General features: G+C 41.4%; 1 protein-coding gene across 3 annotated transcripts in view; it reads right to left on the reverse strand.

Annotated features, from left to right (window-relative positions):
* Positions 1-18,219, reverse strand: part of SLC16A12 (solute carrier family 16 member 12) — a 30,719-nt gene that overhangs the window by 8,873 nt on the left and 3,627 nt on the right. For all 3 annotated transcript variants that reach the window (XM_032191664.1, XM_032191661.1, XM_032191663.1), the window contains exon 2: positions 21-216. In XM_032191664.1, the coding sequence (XP_032047555.1) occupies positions 21-115 (95 nt within the window). In that variant the 5' untranslated portion in view covers positions 116-216. The remainder of the gene's footprint in view (positions 1-20; positions 217-18,219) is intronic.

Genomic DNA, 18,219 nt, shown 5'->3' on the forward strand with positions numbered 1-18,219 from the left:
ACAAGCAGCAGCCCCTTTACCTCGTCACGGCCCTAGTACAGATGGTGACCAGGAAGCAGCCGGCAACGATCATCCAGCCCCAACCGCCATCAGGTGGGCCACTGCGCGGGGCCATGGCGCTGTGCGGCCACGCTCCTCTTCCCCTCCTCAGGGCTGGGGGCTGGCTCCTCCTGACACTGCTTGCTGGGGTGGCCCAGCCTGTGGGCTGTTCGCCATCTGCAGAAAGGGAAGAAAAGCAGGTAGAGAGGTGTCAAGGTACAGAGCTGTGAAATCACACTGCCTGGCTAGGAAGCGCAGCTTCCTCGTGGTAATTCGTGTCGAGAAGATGATTGATATTAATAAAGTGCTACACTCTTTTTAGAAAGAATAGGTCACATCTCAAATGGGACATCTGACATAGTCACAGTTTGGATCACATAGCAATGGTCACAGCAGCTCAGAAAGATCAAACAAATTCACAGCTGTAACTATCAGAGCTTTTGTAAGCAGCTCCAAACCTGGTACCTCATGCATGCTCCTAAGTGACTGTAAAGGATCCCAGCTGGATGCAGTCTTTACAAGTTCATTCCCACAGCTGATAAGAACAAAACACACAAAGCAAAGGAGATCCAAATGAGTTTAAGATTTCAAACCACATCTTCGAGGTGTTCAATTGCTAGGACTCCGGTATGTAAAAGACCATTGAAAGTTTCAGAGTGGAGAAAGGATAGTTTTCTGACACAACTTTCCAATGTGTAGCCAAATTTGCCTATGTAGCTGACATAGCTTTCTAAGCAGCCTTTGCAGATGCCCACATGATCCAGAGGACATCACTGGCCTCCTCACAAGCCTTGTGGCTTTTTCCTTGAAGCGTAAAGTCCATTTTTTGACTTTACCTATTTGTTTCAAGGCAAAAAAAACAGCACTACACAAACCAGTGCATACCCACACCCTTCTTCCCCACTATGTTCTGAAACAAAATCTGACTTAAACAAAACTTGCTTTGCCTTGAGGCAGCATATGAACAAATAGAGGAAGGAAGGTAAACCACATGGGTTAATGCAGTAAGATAAGGAAGCATGTGTGTAGGCAAGGAAGTATAGCATTATTCACAAAATTTTTGTTAAAAGTCCATTAGGGAAGCTGAAAAAGTATGCAATCAAAAGTTAGAGGATTCCAGGCACATGATACAGAGGACACGTCTGTGGACTTGCTACTTGATGCCCACATTCTGTATTTGCCTTCCAGCATGCACTGCAGATTTGTGAGCAGACCATACATCTTAAGTGCTGAATCCATCCATATGACACAATTTTGCAGGGTGTACTTTACTTTTGGACTGAGCTGACTTGAACGAATGACTCATTCTTGATTTTTTAACTAATAGGGTCAATTCTGCATCCCTGTCTGCATAGCTCCAAGCAGCAACTGTCTGACAGTGAAGGCTGTGTCATTACACGATTCTTCATTCTGGATCAGTAAATGACCAGGGCATGAAAAAAACCAGCACAATTTGATGCAAGCAACAACCACATCCCTGTCTCCCTGTCTATGCAGATGGGAAACAAAATTCAACACTTTCGTAGGTATTTGCTTCTAACGTAGCCACAAGAAAAGCAGATATCCAATCTAGCATAAAGCCAGAGTGTCACAGATAGATTATATCCTGGTTTGGCAACAAAGCCTCCCATTGCAACATTACCCTGACAAACTCATCTGAACAAGCACAGCAAGTACTGAGCAGCAACCACACTTTGCATCCAACACTAGGGGCCTCAAAGATGGATTTATTACAGGTTTAATATGTTACATTCAAATGCTGGGGTTATAGAATATCCCATGACAATCCACGACAGCTGCCTGAATTAATAGCACACTGATAAAGTGCCAGTGATTTTGCTTGAAGTTTTGCTGGCGATCACAAGTAATGCAGTTTGGTGGAGTTTGCAATAAGCACATGATACACTGCAGAGGGATCCTATGCGATTCAGATGTACCTCTGCAGCACTTTTGTAGAGTCTTGGCAAGGCAGGGATTCTTATTTTGGATCTGAACAATATATTTTGCTGCCCCTCCTGGAGGGATGAAAATTGTATTTCAAATTTTGGTTATTAAGGATGGAAGAGGAAGTTCCAGAAAAGTCAGATGAGATAACTATAACCCTGATTTATTAAGTATGTTGTAATAAAGTGGAAACACACACACAATCTTTCAGAGGATTCAACAGTCTCCAAATGGAAAGCCCTAGCTATTTTTAATGCATGTACAGCAAGAGCTGGGTACTTGGTCCTCAGCCTAGGTCCCTGACCCAACTTCCCAGGCAAGCTTCAATAGGGTCTGAGACCCCAGTTAGCATTTTTGGTGTATGTTAGCATACTTGTGAAGAATTTGATGACATATCAGGCTAAGCAAATATAGATTAGGTATTTGGTTATGTGATCACTTGCTGTTATTTTCAGAGATCCCTGCCTGCTAACACACACACGTGAACAGCAAACACTTAATGGGGCTACCAGCAGCTGAAAACAATGCCATTATGGGAGCTGCCTGGCAAACACAACAACAGGCCACCCAACCCTCCCATAGCAGGACCTGTGAAAACCGTCTCCTTGACTTCATGCTCCCTTCAGGGAGTATTGTGCCTGTCATAGCCACTGAATTAATAGGTAAACTGGTAAGTTAAATAATCACCTGCTTTCTCACTGTGCGTGCCTAATAAGCACTTAGTATGACATCCTAACAGATTTATGCTGAGGTTAGAGAACTTCACTGGCTTACACCCTGATGCTGTTTTCCAAGTGCATCCATGCCATGGACAGTACAGATTGCAGACTCTGCACATACTTTACCTGGGGAACCATGTCCTCCTCCCTTCCCAACCCTACCTTAGTTCACTCTTGTGTTCTCTTGTGTTCATCTTTCCTCAAGCTTTCTAGTGTAGCATTAAGTCCCAAATTATCTCTCTCTTCAACTTTTAGCACTGTAAGGCCTGAACCCCACTTGCAGTCCTGGCTGCTGTTATAACACACCTTATCCATGCATAAAAGCTCCTGCTAAAGAAAGCAGGGTGGAAAGAAAAGCTCATGAAAGAGCTCTGTTGTTTGCACCCTTTGTCAGATGATGCTCAATCAAGCACCGAATAAATGTGCTTTGCTGTGGGTTCACAGAAGGCAACAGTGGGGTGAAGGTGGCAACCAATTCTGCCTATACCTAAGGAAGCCTCAGTTACCCTGGTAGCTTGCAGAGCAGTGACTGCCTCTGACATTAACGCGTTAGACTCTGACGTGGGAGGATAAATTACCTATCCCTTACTTCAGCTGCTGTTTTCAAGAGCCCTGCAAAGAAAGCAACTGCTCCTGAGAGCATCTCCCTTACCGTGCCTGCTCAGCCAGCAGTAAAAGGAGTGGGTGAAGCTACTGAGAAAGTGCCAGGTTAATCCTGCACCTTGCCACATGGTGCCTCCTGCAAGGGAAGAGAGCACAGAAATCCATGGCAGCCTATCAACTGCCCTGTGTATGGCCAGCTGCTGCTGATCATATGTGGGAGCAGACAGCAAAGCCCTCACTGCCCCCTCCGCCCACCGCTCCTGCCACTGCAAAGACCTTTTTTAAACAAACTTGCTGAATAATGGTATAGCTACAGCATGAAATGAAGGTGATGTGAGCAAGGAAGCATTGCTGCTCCGAGGAGCACCAGGTGCATTCACACTTGTCTCTTTGGGGTCAAGCTGCGTGACTTGCAGGTCTGATGTACCTGGGCATCACCGTTGTTATATATGGAGTGGTAACTCGTGTCGAGAAAATGGTTGATATTAATAAAGAAGGGGGAGATGTGGGAGTGTGGCCATGGGGGTCAGAAAGCCCTGTGGTTGATGATAACATCGATGAGGCCATCAGGAATGTAAAAGAGTTTAGAGGGAACAAAGAAGGGTGATTCAGGAGATTCCCTGCAGTCTCAGGGTTGCTTGTTCTCTAGCCTTTAAGGCATGGAAGTTTCTGGGTGTTTGCTGTTGTTGTTATATGCAAAGTTGTTTGACCAGTGAAAAGTTGTTTTGAAAAGAACTGCTATGGGGTGAAGGGTATAAGAGGGGAGCCTGCCCTCAAGATAGAAACAAACAAACAAACAAAAAAAGGCAACACGATGAAGTTATGTCATCAATAAAGAAGTAGGAAGAAGGAATGAAAAGGAACAGGCTAGCAGGACGGAGACCAGGACAGGAACAGGCACATTGATCACCTCATGAATATGGGTTCGGCCAAACTCAGCAAACCGCTCAGAGAAGCTCTACAGAAAGTCTCTGGAAATAGGCTCACTGGAGCTGGGAAGAAGCTCAAGCTGAGTGAAGCAGACCTGTGCATACAACTGCCCCTCGCTGGTAAGCAGCTGCACATTATGGGGAATCATACGTCCTTAGGAATAAAGACTGTCCTGGTAACCTTACAGCTTATTCTCCTTATTAACAGTCAGACAGTTTATGATCCTGAAATATGGGACCAAATTGAGGTCAAGGTGTGGGACTCTGCTACTAAAAACGACAAGGTAGTGGCGGGATTGCTCGGCACCTGGCGAGCAGTCTCTGAGGCCTTAAAGAGCCATGTGGGACCACAGTCAGACACGTGTGGTTTGCCAGATCGTGAGGGAGCTGCGGGCTCCTTTACTGATCTGTCTGCTACGCCATTGGCCCCTCCGCTGCTACAGCCATCGAAGCCTTTTGCTGTTACGCCCCCTGCTGACCTGGAGGTGCCTTTTGACCCTGGCCTCATTGGCCTTGAAAAGGAGATGGATATGGTTTTCTTCAGTTCGGGAAGAATGGGATACATAAGGCCCAAAGACTGAGTTGCTTGACAACTTAAAGCAAGACATATTGTTCAAAAGGAATGGAAAATGGAGACTGTTAAGTCATGGAACTTAAAGGATTGTTTCTTACCTTTTCTGATTGTATAAGCATATTCAGGTTTAGTATGTAACAGCAATGTTCTGTATATTTAGAATGTTTGATGTTCGTGTGTGCGTGTTGGTGGAGTGTAGACTCCCCGCACACTCAGCTCTGCTTGCTTGCATTCTAAACCTTTTATAAATATTCTTTTATACTCAAAAACTTTTTATATTTTATATTCTTTTATATTATATTCTTTATATAATTTGTAATTATATATGATTTACATAATTATATATAATTTTATATATTTTATATTATTTATATTTTATGTCTTTTATATTCTCAAAATGCTTTGTTTTGATCAGGCAATGAATTCAGACGAAAACGCAGGCACGCTGACAGTGTCCACAGCAGGAGCACGCAGCACCTGTGCCCAGCCTGGGCTCTCACCCCTGCTGCTTCCTGCTCCTCTACACCACAAAAGTTAAAACAGCTGCACATTAAGATGACTTCGCAATTCCTTTCAGAACTGCATGAAAGGATTTTGTGTAGTTTATCCCAAAGGAGTTGGCTCAAATCTAAATACCACTGTAAATAAGCATGGGATTCAACAAATTTTTACCTGTTTGGCATTACAGAAATGTGCTTAACACAAGAATTTTCTTTTTGGATCAATGCAAAGTTGAAATACATACATATACATTCTCTGTAGATGCCACTCACTACCTGAGCCTGAGAAACTTGTGCCAGTCTGCATATGAATGCCAGGACACACTCCCAGAGCAGATTTATTCACACAAACGAATTTAAACTCTGTTTTCTTGTGAACAGAAACATACACAGCTTTCAAAGTCACTTGGAGAACATTCGTGCAGACGAATTTTATGAAGAACAAATATAAAGCAGCCTAGGCACAGCTGGAGAAAATCCGTTAATGCTTAGACTGAAAGGTAATGGAACTGTGGATGTTTGCTACATTTACCCTATTCACCGAGCTCCAGGACAGTTTTAATATTTTCCTACATTCACCCTATTTACATAGCTCACTAGGATAGTTTTACTGCATTTCTTATTTATCCTTAAGATTGTACCAAGCATTAATTGTTTGTAGGCTTTTGCTACGTTTATATATCTTAACCTCTTCCTTTAATTTTCTTATTTTCTGATCCTTTTTCTCCAACTGCCACACCTTTAATAAACAAAAACAACAGAAGAAAAGAACTACAACCAAAGAAGAACAGAAAGGGCACAGGAAGAGCAGCAAAGGATGGGAGAGGGGAAAAAAAGAAAAATGTTAAAGAACAGAGAAAAACATTGTCACAGAGCACGTACAATGGACCACCAGACGTGTAAGGTTAAATATTTGCTGAGGCCAGACCCTCCCTTCCCCACTGAACAACGTTGTCCGTCTGTCTGTCCCCCCAGCACAGGCTTGCCAGCCCCTTATCTCATTTCCTACACGTCACCACACACAGTGGAGCACATTCAAAGAGGACACAGAATTTGATAGGAGCACCAAAGATGCTGACAGCTGCACAAGTGTCAACTGCATAGTGTAGGGAATAGCACTTTTTCAGCCTCCTTTTGCCTTTTTTACCCCCCAGCAGCTGCATACCATGGTAGGCACTTCAGTCAGTGGTGTGGCAGCCAGCTAAACGCCATGTTCTTAAATACAGAGGAAGTAAATGCTCTTTAATTCTGTACAGCTCTTAGGATTCAAAGGTTATTTCTAATCTAGTATTTTTTTCCAATAAAGAGCTGTCCCATTCTGCACCCTGGGTCAGCTATTTAACTGGAAAGGAACAGCTTGTTTTGACTTCAGCTGAGGTTATTTATCAAGAATTGCACGATTATGACTTTGACTTGTTTCAAAATGACCCAAGAGGTCCCCTCCAGCCCTGTGTTCCTAAATAAAAATAACTCCATTGAGCATCTCAAGGCTGCTGATCTATAGCCTCAACTTTCTTCTCTGCTTAAAGGTGGCTCTGTCCAATCTTCAGATAAAGCCAAAGTTAACGCTTTCCTTGTAAGATTGGTAGACTGCTCCACTGACATTTTCTTTGTGGAAGACAGAAATTTTGATGGTTATGGGTATTTATAAAAACTAGGCACGCATTCAACTTCCCAATAACCTCACCAGCAGTGCTACAAATGGTTACCACTCACCTCAAAGTTCATTTAGGGACTTATACCAGAAATAAAGCAAATAAATAATAAAACAAACTAAACAACAACAACAAAACCCAACGACCTGACTTCTAATTGATGCCACCACGTTAAGACAAGAGGCTTACTATGCAGATTGCAATAAGTGCTTCACTCTTTTTCCAGATATCTACCTACAATGGACCTGAATCAATCTGGATACTCTGCTCTGCACATCTTTAACACCTTTTCAATTTTTTTTTTTTTTTTTTTTTTTGGGGGGGGGGGGGAGAGGGAAAGGGGGTAGGGAAATTCCCTATGATATCAATTAAGAGCAACATTAATAACATACTTAATAACATACTCAATGCCTACTGCCCAACAACTGCAGTTGCACAAAACTTCTGCAACAAACTCATGAAGTTTTGGCGTTGAAGGGCTGCTGAGGACACGCAGGGAGCATAAGATAGCAGCAGAATTCTCTGATGCTAGTAATTCCCCCATGCTTACCTCATATTTATTTCCTATATTTTATTTTTTTTTAACACATGGTGGGTAGGGAATGGTTGCGGAAGGTTTTTGTTTGTTTACACCATTACTTACACATTAACTGATTTCTAATTACATGGCATTTATCTCTTCCTTTTAAGATTGTTAAGGTGTCATTAAAGGTGACTAAATATTTTATTTAACTTTCTTGTTTACAGTTAAATTTTTAGCTACATGATACTCCAATCACTTTGAGTCATTTCTATCAGTTCAATAAATCAGAAATGCACTTCTCTGGATCAGGCACTTAATCATATATCATTATATCTCTGAATAAATATTAAGATACGACAATAACTGTTGGGAAATGCTGAAAAGGCTTTTTACTCAAAGTGGCCTTCAGCTGACATTTTTCCCATATCTGGTATATTAATTTTTCCACCTTCAGGAAAATCTTGTCCTGAGAAAGGACACTGCCGCAGAGCTGCCACCAACATGTGGGAACAGGATGTTTTCTTCCCCAGACTGCTGCAGTCAGCTGGGGAAATGATTGCTCTCGCCTTCTTTTACTGATGCTGCACACTGGATTCTATACTTGGGTGAGAGGGATCCCTAAATTCTCTTTGGATTAGCTGGAGATGGTCTGGTGAAGTAGGGAGGTACCAAACTAATGCTCTTTATATCCCTCTGGAGAAAACTAGGATGCTGATGCTGATGACAGCCAACAGCGCCCAGGCACAAGACAGAGAGCAAAGCTTCCTGCACACACCTGGAGGGGAAGCACCAAGGCCACCCAGTGTAGGTCCCTGCTGGGGATGTTACAGCCTGGGAAGGTGCTGGCAAATGCTCTGCTTGGGAAAGCTGCAGCCCAGCACTGGAGCACTCCTCGACAGAGAGGCAGCCAGAAAAGCAGGCAGCAGGGCTGTAGAGACTGATCTGTCCTCACCTAGAAAGCTTGGTGATAAACTTACAGAAAATGTATTTTGAGCTCTTTCACTGTTGTCATCATTTCGGCTTTTGTGTTTATGGAAGAGCCTTATTCAAGCTGTGAAAAACTAATTTGGTTTATAATGCCCCTGAGGTTCATGTCTGGGTTTTAGTGAAATGAGGAGCTGTACTTAAACAGAAATACCTTTCCGTCCTGTTCTTTTAGTGCTCAGAGCCTGAGTAGCTTTTTTTTTTTTTTTTTTTTTTTTAATAAAAAAAGACAATAACTCACAAAAAAAGGAGTCTGCACTGTTAATTTGCAAGATGTCAGTCTTACCAAATTGCTTTCTAATAGAAAGGCAGATAACGTTTTAGAAACCAAATCCTGTACCTACAGAACGAGCTATCCAGAAGATTGCCTCTATTTATCTGATGTTCTAGGGCTGCTATTAACGTCAATTTGTTTTCTTTTCCTCAATACACAAGACTTGTTTGCAAAAACTAATCAGGCATGAAAAGGCAAGGCAGGCTATTTCCTTTCATTCACACAAGCTTATGTTTCAAGAGAAACCTATTAGGATAGTTAATGCCATATGTGCTCTTCTACTGGACAATACACACAATATGACACCAAAAACTGTCACCAAGACCATTATTTGTCTTGGAAGGCTTACAGCTGAAATCATGAGCCTTGTAAAACTAACAATTTTAATCCCAAAGCTGCTGGTTTTTATTTTTAATAATTATACTGTATAATTACTGTATATACAATGGTATGTTACTATAATTCCCAGCAGTAATGGAAGAAAATCTCTAATACAGGATATATATATATATTATATATGGTATGTATGGACATATACTTTAATGGGCTGTTTCGAATCAGCATTAAATCACCTAAATGCAACTGAGAGCAGTACCATGCACAATATATACACACTATATATCATATGGGGGGGTGGAACTAGATGATCTTTGAGGTCCCTTCCAACCCAAGCCACTCTATGGTTCTGTGAATATGAACATGAGGAAGTGTGTGAAAGAGGCACATACACACATTTCAAAATACACCCCCATGCAATGCACATCAAGTTTAATTCTAATAAGACCTTGAATTGATGGCTTTTCAAAGTGTCAGAGTCAGGCCTGAGCTTCACCTCACAGAAACACTTTTCTGCTTAACTTCACATTTGGGGCAATTTACAGCCAAAGGTATGAAGACAGAAAAATCTGTGTACAGATATTGGTATAATAAATCTTTTACATGAATTGCTTTAATGAGTCCTCAGGCACAAAGCAGGACAAACAGTGAGGATCCCATCTGAGAAGGCCCATTTCTGAGTCTGGAGCGGTGTCAGGGTGTGATGCTGGTAGAGTCTTCAGCCTTCTCAGTCTGACTGATAGACCAAAAATCACATGAGACATACGTTGGTCTGACAAGCACAATTTAAACAATCTTGTTCCCACACCAGACTGCTGTAGAGTAACCACTTTGTCTCCTTGCTCATGGAAGAAAACATGGGCAACGCTGCAGGATACCTCTGCACATGAACAAACTGCACACTGGTACCGATCAGGCAAAAATTGCTTACTTTTCCTTGCTCTTGAATGTGATTACAGTAGCAGGAACACAGTTTGGGAGAAGCTATGGACAACAATACCTTAGCTCAAAGATCAGCTGTGACTAGCAGAGTGGTGCTCTGAAGCACAGTGCTCCTCAGGCAACCTGTCTCATTAGAAAGTGTTGGGAATACCACCAATGGCAGGAATATCACCAGTGGCATTATTCTGCGGCTAGCTTTAAATAAGAGTGGAGAACGATGAGAGCACATACACTAACACAGGGGATGGATAAATCCTCTAATAGTAAATTTTCCACCTCCAGCATGCACAATTTTGATTCACGTAACAGATGACGTTTTGGGCTATAACTTCTCATGCAGCAAGCTTGTTAGTGCTGAGAAACAAACACAAGTTAAATCTCAATTGTTATCACATGGGAAGTAAAACAAACACACACAGATGCTATGGGAAACAGCAGCAGAGACAACAATTTACAATCCTTTAAGTCAGGGATGATACGATGTCTACGGAAGTCAGCAGAGTACAGAAAAACTTCAAGTGTCACATTTTGAATGAGAAAAAAGCAAAGCAATCATCATCATTTATTAATAACACCATACGAATTTTCATATGAAAAGTAATGAGAACAGTGACATGAACTCTCACACCTTGGCCAATCTTTCTGGAAAAACGTGTGTTCTATTTGCCTAAAAATTCCCTCTGTAATATTAGAATTTTTCTCCTTCAGTCGTACGTACTATCAGCATCTGATGCCATATAGGCAGAAATATTAACTCTGGAGACTTTCCCCATTTTAATAGCAGGCAAAATAGTTCATGCATAGATCAGTTCAGCTGAGAGCAGTTATAAATTATTTTTCTAAGATTATCTGGAAACCCTAGGCTTCTTAACCAGTCTAAGGGTAGCCAGAGCCCTATCCGCCATGAGGATAAAATCACAGCACACGCTCTACACCTTCTTTAAAAGGGTAGAAAACTTCAGAAAATGACAACACAGCAGCTACTAAGCTGGGAAGAAAACATTAAATGCTACAGTGAAAGACAAGGAAATGATTGGAGGTCAAGGGAAAAAAAAAAAAAAAAAAAAGATAACAGAAAAACACATTGTTTGTTATAAAAAAAAAAAAAAAAAAAAAAAAAAGTATTATCTCTGACCAGGAAGAACATATACGGCTACATGCACATCGTGAAAACATGCATCTACTCACAAGTAACAGTTTGTCTTAGTGAAATCACACACTGGAAGTTAACAAACAACTAACACATCTTGAGCAGATCAGCACATTCTTCATGCTCTGTCTTCCATTCAGCCTCACCAAGCCACACTTCAACTAGATCCAAAAGCTTATTTTAGCTCTTAGTAAATCTTTAAAACTCCAAGAAAAGTGCCTCTGCTGAGTGCATGTTGGTGCAGCTGCTCAGTTACCTCATTTTCAGGAACAACCAGCAAGAACTTTCCATGCTACTTATGGGTGTAATTCTGCTAATTGTTACTGCAGCCCAAATCTACAGTTTCCCAGTGCTATGTTAAGGGACATCTCTCTTCATATAGATTTGTTTTGGTAAGCAAAACATGAAAAAACTCCCTGCCTCATTACAAATATTTTACCTTTGCTCTGTAGCTTTTAAAATAGCTGGAAATCTGATTTATATTTTTATTTTTCTCTGATGTTCCTGTACAGCTCCTCAGCTTGTACCCTCTCAGCTCCATACATATACCAAACTGGCAGCAGGCAGAATATTTGAGTAATTTTTCTGACAAACACACCTATGTTCACATTTAAGGAACTTATGCGTTAACTGGAGAAAATGCTAGAAAAAAAAAAAAGCCAGCCACACGAAGTGAGGGTTTGGCTTAACTCATAAATAGAAACCAAGGACGAGGTAAGTGAGAGGCAGCTCTGCAACAAAGAACCCAAGGGTGCCTCTGGCACAAAAACCAACCTGTGAACGGGGAGGACTGGAACATTACAGAAAAGAAGGGTGAGTTACATTAGGAGGAATGAGGCAGTACACAGAAACAGGAAACCAGTTTCCCCAGATTGTACCTTGTTTTTCTTTGCTCTTCAATGGCTACACTGAAAAGGCACACACGTAACTACAACAGAGGAAAACAGAGCATATGGAGCAGCAAGACAAGACATCGGGTAGTTATCTCCTTATGTGTTAGACAGCAATGATAAAAGAGCCCATAAATGGCAAAGCTTTAAAGGACTTGAAAAGGGAAAATAGAAAGACTGATGCTATCTAACAAACCAAACTAGAAATATATCTAAGAACCAGTCACAAAAGAACTGATAAAAAAAAAAAGCTCCATCTCTTCTTCCTGTTAAACCCAGTCCTCCCAGTCAGAGCAGAGCTGCAGAGCATTTACAACCACAGCTCAGCGTGCCAGAGATCCCGTAAAACACCCAATCGCTCCTATCAGCGACTCGCAAATGGAAACATTTCAGAAGGGAACTATGCAGGCGCTGCTGCTTAACGTGGCCCCATACACCAACTGCAGGCCATATATCACAGCACCCTGAACTGCTACTCAAAAACCACTGCAATAGAAAGTTTACGAAACCAAGCATCTGGTTAAAAAAAAAAATAATCAAGAAAAGATTGTAAATGTAAGTACGGGCTTCCAAGCTAGTACTGTTCTCCTACAAGAGTCAGGAGAAATATAATTACAATAATCCTGGATCCTCTCTCATCTTCTGATATTGCTGGTCAAGGAGCCGTGATGAAGACGTGCATTTACTACTTGTTCAGATGGGACAGTCACAAGTGTACTGTTTGGTCAAAGTCTCACCACATGTGACAACTCAGGAGCCAAAAGGCAAGAGATTTAAAAGAAGGACCCAACAGATATCCTCTTATCCTTTTATTCCAGCCAACTTTCTAATTGTTCCTTAAGTAGATCCCATTATCAATAATCCTTTCAGTGGGATCAGTTTCACTTTAAAAAGCTTATTATACGGGATGACATAAACAAAAATAGCTCAATTTTTATTGTCTGAGCATTCTTTTGTCCAAAAAAAAGTGTTTTATCTTGATACACAGAGAATGATATTAAAATCTTTAAAAGCTTAAAATCTATTCCAGGTGAAATGAAAAGTGATTTTTTTTTTTCCCAAGAACTTCTATTTATAATGGAAATTTACCCTAAAGGAATAAACTACTAGAGAGAATTAAATTATTAAAATTCTATCTTCTGAGTTACCTGAAAGAGCAACCTGGGGTATCTCAAAGAACAGTTGTTACAGGTAACTCTTGGTTGACAGCACAATTATGAAAGGAAAACCTTGAGCTCACATCAAAAATGGGAAACAAACATTAAAGGAAAAGTCAATTAATATCTTAGCTCAGTTGAGACAAGTTTTCTTTTCCAGTTAGGCAACACCTGTACATGGAAATACATTGCTAGCATCTTCTGCCTATGAACCTACTTTCTGAGCAAAGCTCTTTTCAGCTTGCATGCTCCACATCCTGCACTATTGGATCATTTTTCCTCTTGTACATGCATTTCAATTAGGTTGTATTAGATAAACTTGAAATGACTATAAATTTCCAAATTCACCTGAAGAAAACAACTAACTTTTTTTTTTTTAATCAGTCCTCAAGTGCCACCTGATTTCAGTTTCCTCCTTCGCAAGCACCCTAAAGCACTCAACTTGTTTTTACACGTTTTTCTGACTGTCACCACCTGCACATCCTCTTTATTTCATTTTTCCCCCACCCAGTTTTTAGTTAGCGCCTCAGTATAATCTCCATAGTCCTTTACTGTCAGGAGGCATTTGTACATTGACAACTTCATTTACTTGTTACATTCTTTAGGAACAATAAAAATTAACATCACCTATCTTTCAAGGAGTTTTGCAAATGAGTAGCTCCAGGTACAACCTTTACACAAGTGTTTCCCAAAATTTACTTCCTCATCTAGCTACAGAACAGCCAAGTTGTCCAATAAGTCCTCTGCAGTTATGCCTGAGATACCCATGCAAGAGCTCTTATGTGAAAGATTTCATTATTCCACCTTTTCTGGCAAAAAAAAAGCAGAGTTTGGAAACTCTGACATGCCATTTTAATATTGGCCTTGCGTGGGCAGTTTTTATGTAGTGCGCACCACAAGCAACAGGCTTCATTATATCGTATGGGTTTCAGCTCCCAGAAGATTAATCTCAGCTCCATTAACTTCATTAAGAATAAACTAGCTGTGTGGGATACTTCTGTTTATTCTCTTCAACTTGCTACTCCATCAGGCTAAATGAAATTGACATCGATAGAATTAACCACAAACAAGAAAAAGGCAAAACACTGGCTTCATGACTAGTAGAGCACAGTGGATCAGGTATGGGAGGATTTACAGCACATCCTCAATTAGAGGTTCTCTCTTGCATTGCCTTGCAGTGCTGTTCCACACACTCTTCATGCAGGTGCCCAAGCAAAGAGAAATGGTAGCTGTTCAACACTTGGGCCCCGTTCTGTGCAGCATCAAAGTAAAGAATGGGGCACAGCAATACAGTGCTTGCTTCTTGGCTGGGCTGCACACAGATGTCCCTGCTGCAAAAGCTTGCTGCTCTGCTGATTTACGTGGTAGCTATGTATCAATCTGCAAACATGAAAACCAAGCTTACCAAAACAATTGTTCTCCAATTACATCCCATTTTTACTGTTGAGATTTTTACATATTTAGGGTGGAAGCCAGGCCCTTTCAGCACGTAACGACACAAATTGCGTATTTCTGCAGTGAGCTCGAGGGCCCTTTGTGATGGCACATTCAGCATATTCTTCATCCAGTGCCAATTTCTCTGCTATGATCACATTCTATTGCATGGCAGCAGCATTTCCGAAATACTTCGTATTTAATGTGACCTAAACATCAGATGCACAGAGAAACAACCTGAATTGTTTTAGATGAGGAAACAAAATACTAATTCTGTATTCAACAATGAAAACTGCTTTTATACAAAAAGCCCTAGATGTTACTGGAACACAGCACCGATACATCTCAAGGAGAGAAATTACCTGGTCACGGTGTTCTCAGTCCCTTCACAAGGGAAAGTGCTGCTGGTTTCAGCAGGCTAACCCAGCTCAGCTGATTTCCATGCTGATATTCTGTCTGCCCACAGGAACACTTTTTCCAGTCTCTTCCAAAAAACAGATGGACTTTTGGTCATCAGATTTGCTACTTCTGACACCATACTATAGCTAAGCCAAGGAGCATTCAGACTTATTAAAGAAAGGCTATTTCAGAACTTTAGTAAAGAGGGAAAAAGGGGATCAGCAGACATGGGATACTTCGTAAAGAAATTTCCCAAATGCCTATTGCCTTCATCCAGAAAAAGCATTGTTGGTTTGGTTTGTTAGATTAAGCAGATCAGATAGGGCAACTTCAAAGTCTTGGATATTTATTGAACACTGACATTGAGCCACACCTGCAGAGACAAGGCTGAGCGTGATGTCCCTAGCCCAGCAAATTTCAGCCTAAACCACTGAGGCTGGCTGCAGCATTTTAGGCTGAATATGGGAGCCTCCAAAGAAGAAGAACAAACACAAAGATGTCACTATTCCATGTAACAAGGTACCCTGGAGAAAGCCTATGAGTAATGCCCAGGATTTCATGCAGGATCAAATAGCCCATAGCAGTATCATCAAACTGGGACAGAACTGAGAGGAGCTGGGGTAGGGACCACAGACAAACAGTGTACAGCCCTGTCCCACCAGCTTCTGAACTGCGTACTAACCAGCAGGTTACCTGAACAAGTTCCTAACACCCCTCTGTCAAGGAAAATTGATGTCAGCCATGAATACTTGAGGATTTAAGCCCCAAAATTGACATGAGCAGGAGGTCTTTGCCTACATCAACATACTACATTAAGAAGTTTTGCATGGTCTTCAAGAATCTCTCAAAGCCAAACAAGTTTAAGATGCGAGTACAATGAAGGCTCTAAGACAAGACTCACTGAATACCATAACAGCACCCAAAAATGCAGGAGGGACATATTATTTAGGAAACTCAACAGCATCACAGACTTCAAGAAACCCCCAGAGAGGCAAGAGAAAGATACCACTTCCCTCATTTGCATTTCACATCTGGGAAATTTGAGTCATCACATCCACATTGGTATAAATCCAGAAACTGCAGGAAGGAAGGAAGCAAGCTTTGAACTGGGGGGAGGGAGAATGAAAGAGAGGAGACTGTTTCCATTCTGAACAAAGAGAGAGCAAAGTCAGCACTGTCCTGCTGAGGACTGTGGATGAGGACTTACATTCCCAACTCCAAAACTACTTTCAGGTCCTATGCAGAGGAGAGGATGCAAGAGTTAGGTAGTTAGCTGAAACATTTTCTCCATTTTTGTACCCCAAACTTGCCCCAAGGATTCTATGAACAGGTGAGAAACAACTTTAATTTTTGAAAGGCAATATTTTTTTCTTCTGTTTGTCTCCCGTCTGGAACTTTGCTTCCAACTTTTTAATCAAGAATTGAAATTTCTTTTACTGTACTTCCACCTGCATTCTTATCTAAAGCTCAAAGTAAATTCAAACACATATACTGCTAATCCAGAAGTGGAGTATAAATGGTGTGTGCATGCAACCCCCCCAAGGACACTACCAAACAGCTAAGGAAACCCAGAAGCTTGGTCATGTCTCTTGGCAAGCTGTGGACATCGTTTTGATGGTATCACTAAGCGTCAAGACCAAGAGAGAGACGACTTCTGTGCTCTTGCAAAGCACAGGCCAGCTCGCCTCTAACAGAAGGATAATGTACAATCCCCAGTCCCTCCCAGAGCGCACAAACAACTCTGCAAATGGGATGGAGCTTTGAGCAGCCTGGTCTAGTGGAAAACATCCCTGCCCACAGGCAGGGGGGTTGGAACTAGCTGAGCCTTAAGGTCCCTTCCAATACAAACTGTTCTGCGACTGGGAAGGGAAGGGTGTCAAATTAGTTTTCCATAGATAACCAGTGAGCTAAGACAACAATAATGTACATTATAATTACGTATCCACATCTGGCTAAGGGCTGCAACATTACCATTATTTCTGGATACTGTTGTGATGATCTTCTGGCAGCAACTAATATACTTACCATTCAGAAAGCACTCAAGGGTAATACTCCACAGAACCCTAATAGACTCTTGTGATAAACACAATGGTTAATGAAAATCAATGTTTAATAGGTAAAAGCATTTTCTAGGAGTACAATTTAACTCAGATGCATTGTTTTTACATTAATTGTAGCTCAATTCACTTAGGTGGACTTACCCAACTTACAGTTTGCACCATCTTGCAAATCCATTTCCTGGTGCATACGAATGTGGAGACACATCCAAAACATACACCAGGCATAAAATACACATGTAGCAATGGTCTCTTTTACATCCATTCACACTTGTTATTTACATCACATCCTGAAACAACATTCATACCAAAGCCAATAAAATTATCTTACAATAAAACCATCAGAAGAAGAGAGAAAGGGTCCAATAATCCCTTCATAAAATGCAGTAACTGACTAAAAGCAAACGCTAAAGACATTTACTGCTTTCTCGGTTCATTGCCCCATCAAATGAAACAAGCAGAAACTAATAAATATGACATACAAAACAAACAGCAGCAGGAAAGTGCTGCTTCATTTGTTAGAAGTGCCAAGGAAAGGAAGTAAGCACATGCTGCTTTGTGGGTAGCCGACAACTCTCCAATGCTGAACCACAGCCGAGAAGCAACTTTTCAATGGCTTTTGTATTGTATGCAAAGTAAGTGATTAAATTTACTAATGAAGAGTAAACTCATCCCAGCTCACTAACAAAATACATTATCTTGTTCCCCTGAGGCAGAGCGACAATCCTCAGCTGTCACAGACTCTGGGGAAGAAGGCTGCCACGAATTGCTGGCTCATCTTACTACCGAGTGTTATTTTGCTGCCAAAGTAATGATCTACTGCTTCTGGGGCCAGCACAGCTTTAAATTCAGCAGGGATGAAGCAGGGATCTTGTCTTTATGGGGAAAGGAAAGATGCTGCATGTGCCACCAGGCTGTTTCTGGGTTCTGCAGGATCCTGATCAGTGCTGCCACAGTACCTGTGATAGTGCCAGATGGGCATCATCTAAAACAGCCAGGCAAAGAGCACCAATCCTCCCTCCAGGGCTGAAAACAATGCTTCTTCCAAAAGCAGGGGGGATGAGGAACCTTAGCTCCAGCAGATTTCTACTCAGTAAACAGCCCCTGAAA

The sequence above is a fragment of the Aythya fuligula genome, chromosome 7 (genome assembly GCF_009819795.1).
Source record: "Aythya fuligula isolate bAytFul2 chromosome 7, bAytFul2.pri, whole genome shotgun sequence".
In the NCBI taxonomy this organism is placed as follows: domain Eukaryota; kingdom Metazoa; phylum Chordata; class Aves; order Anseriformes; family Anatidae; genus Aythya; species Aythya fuligula.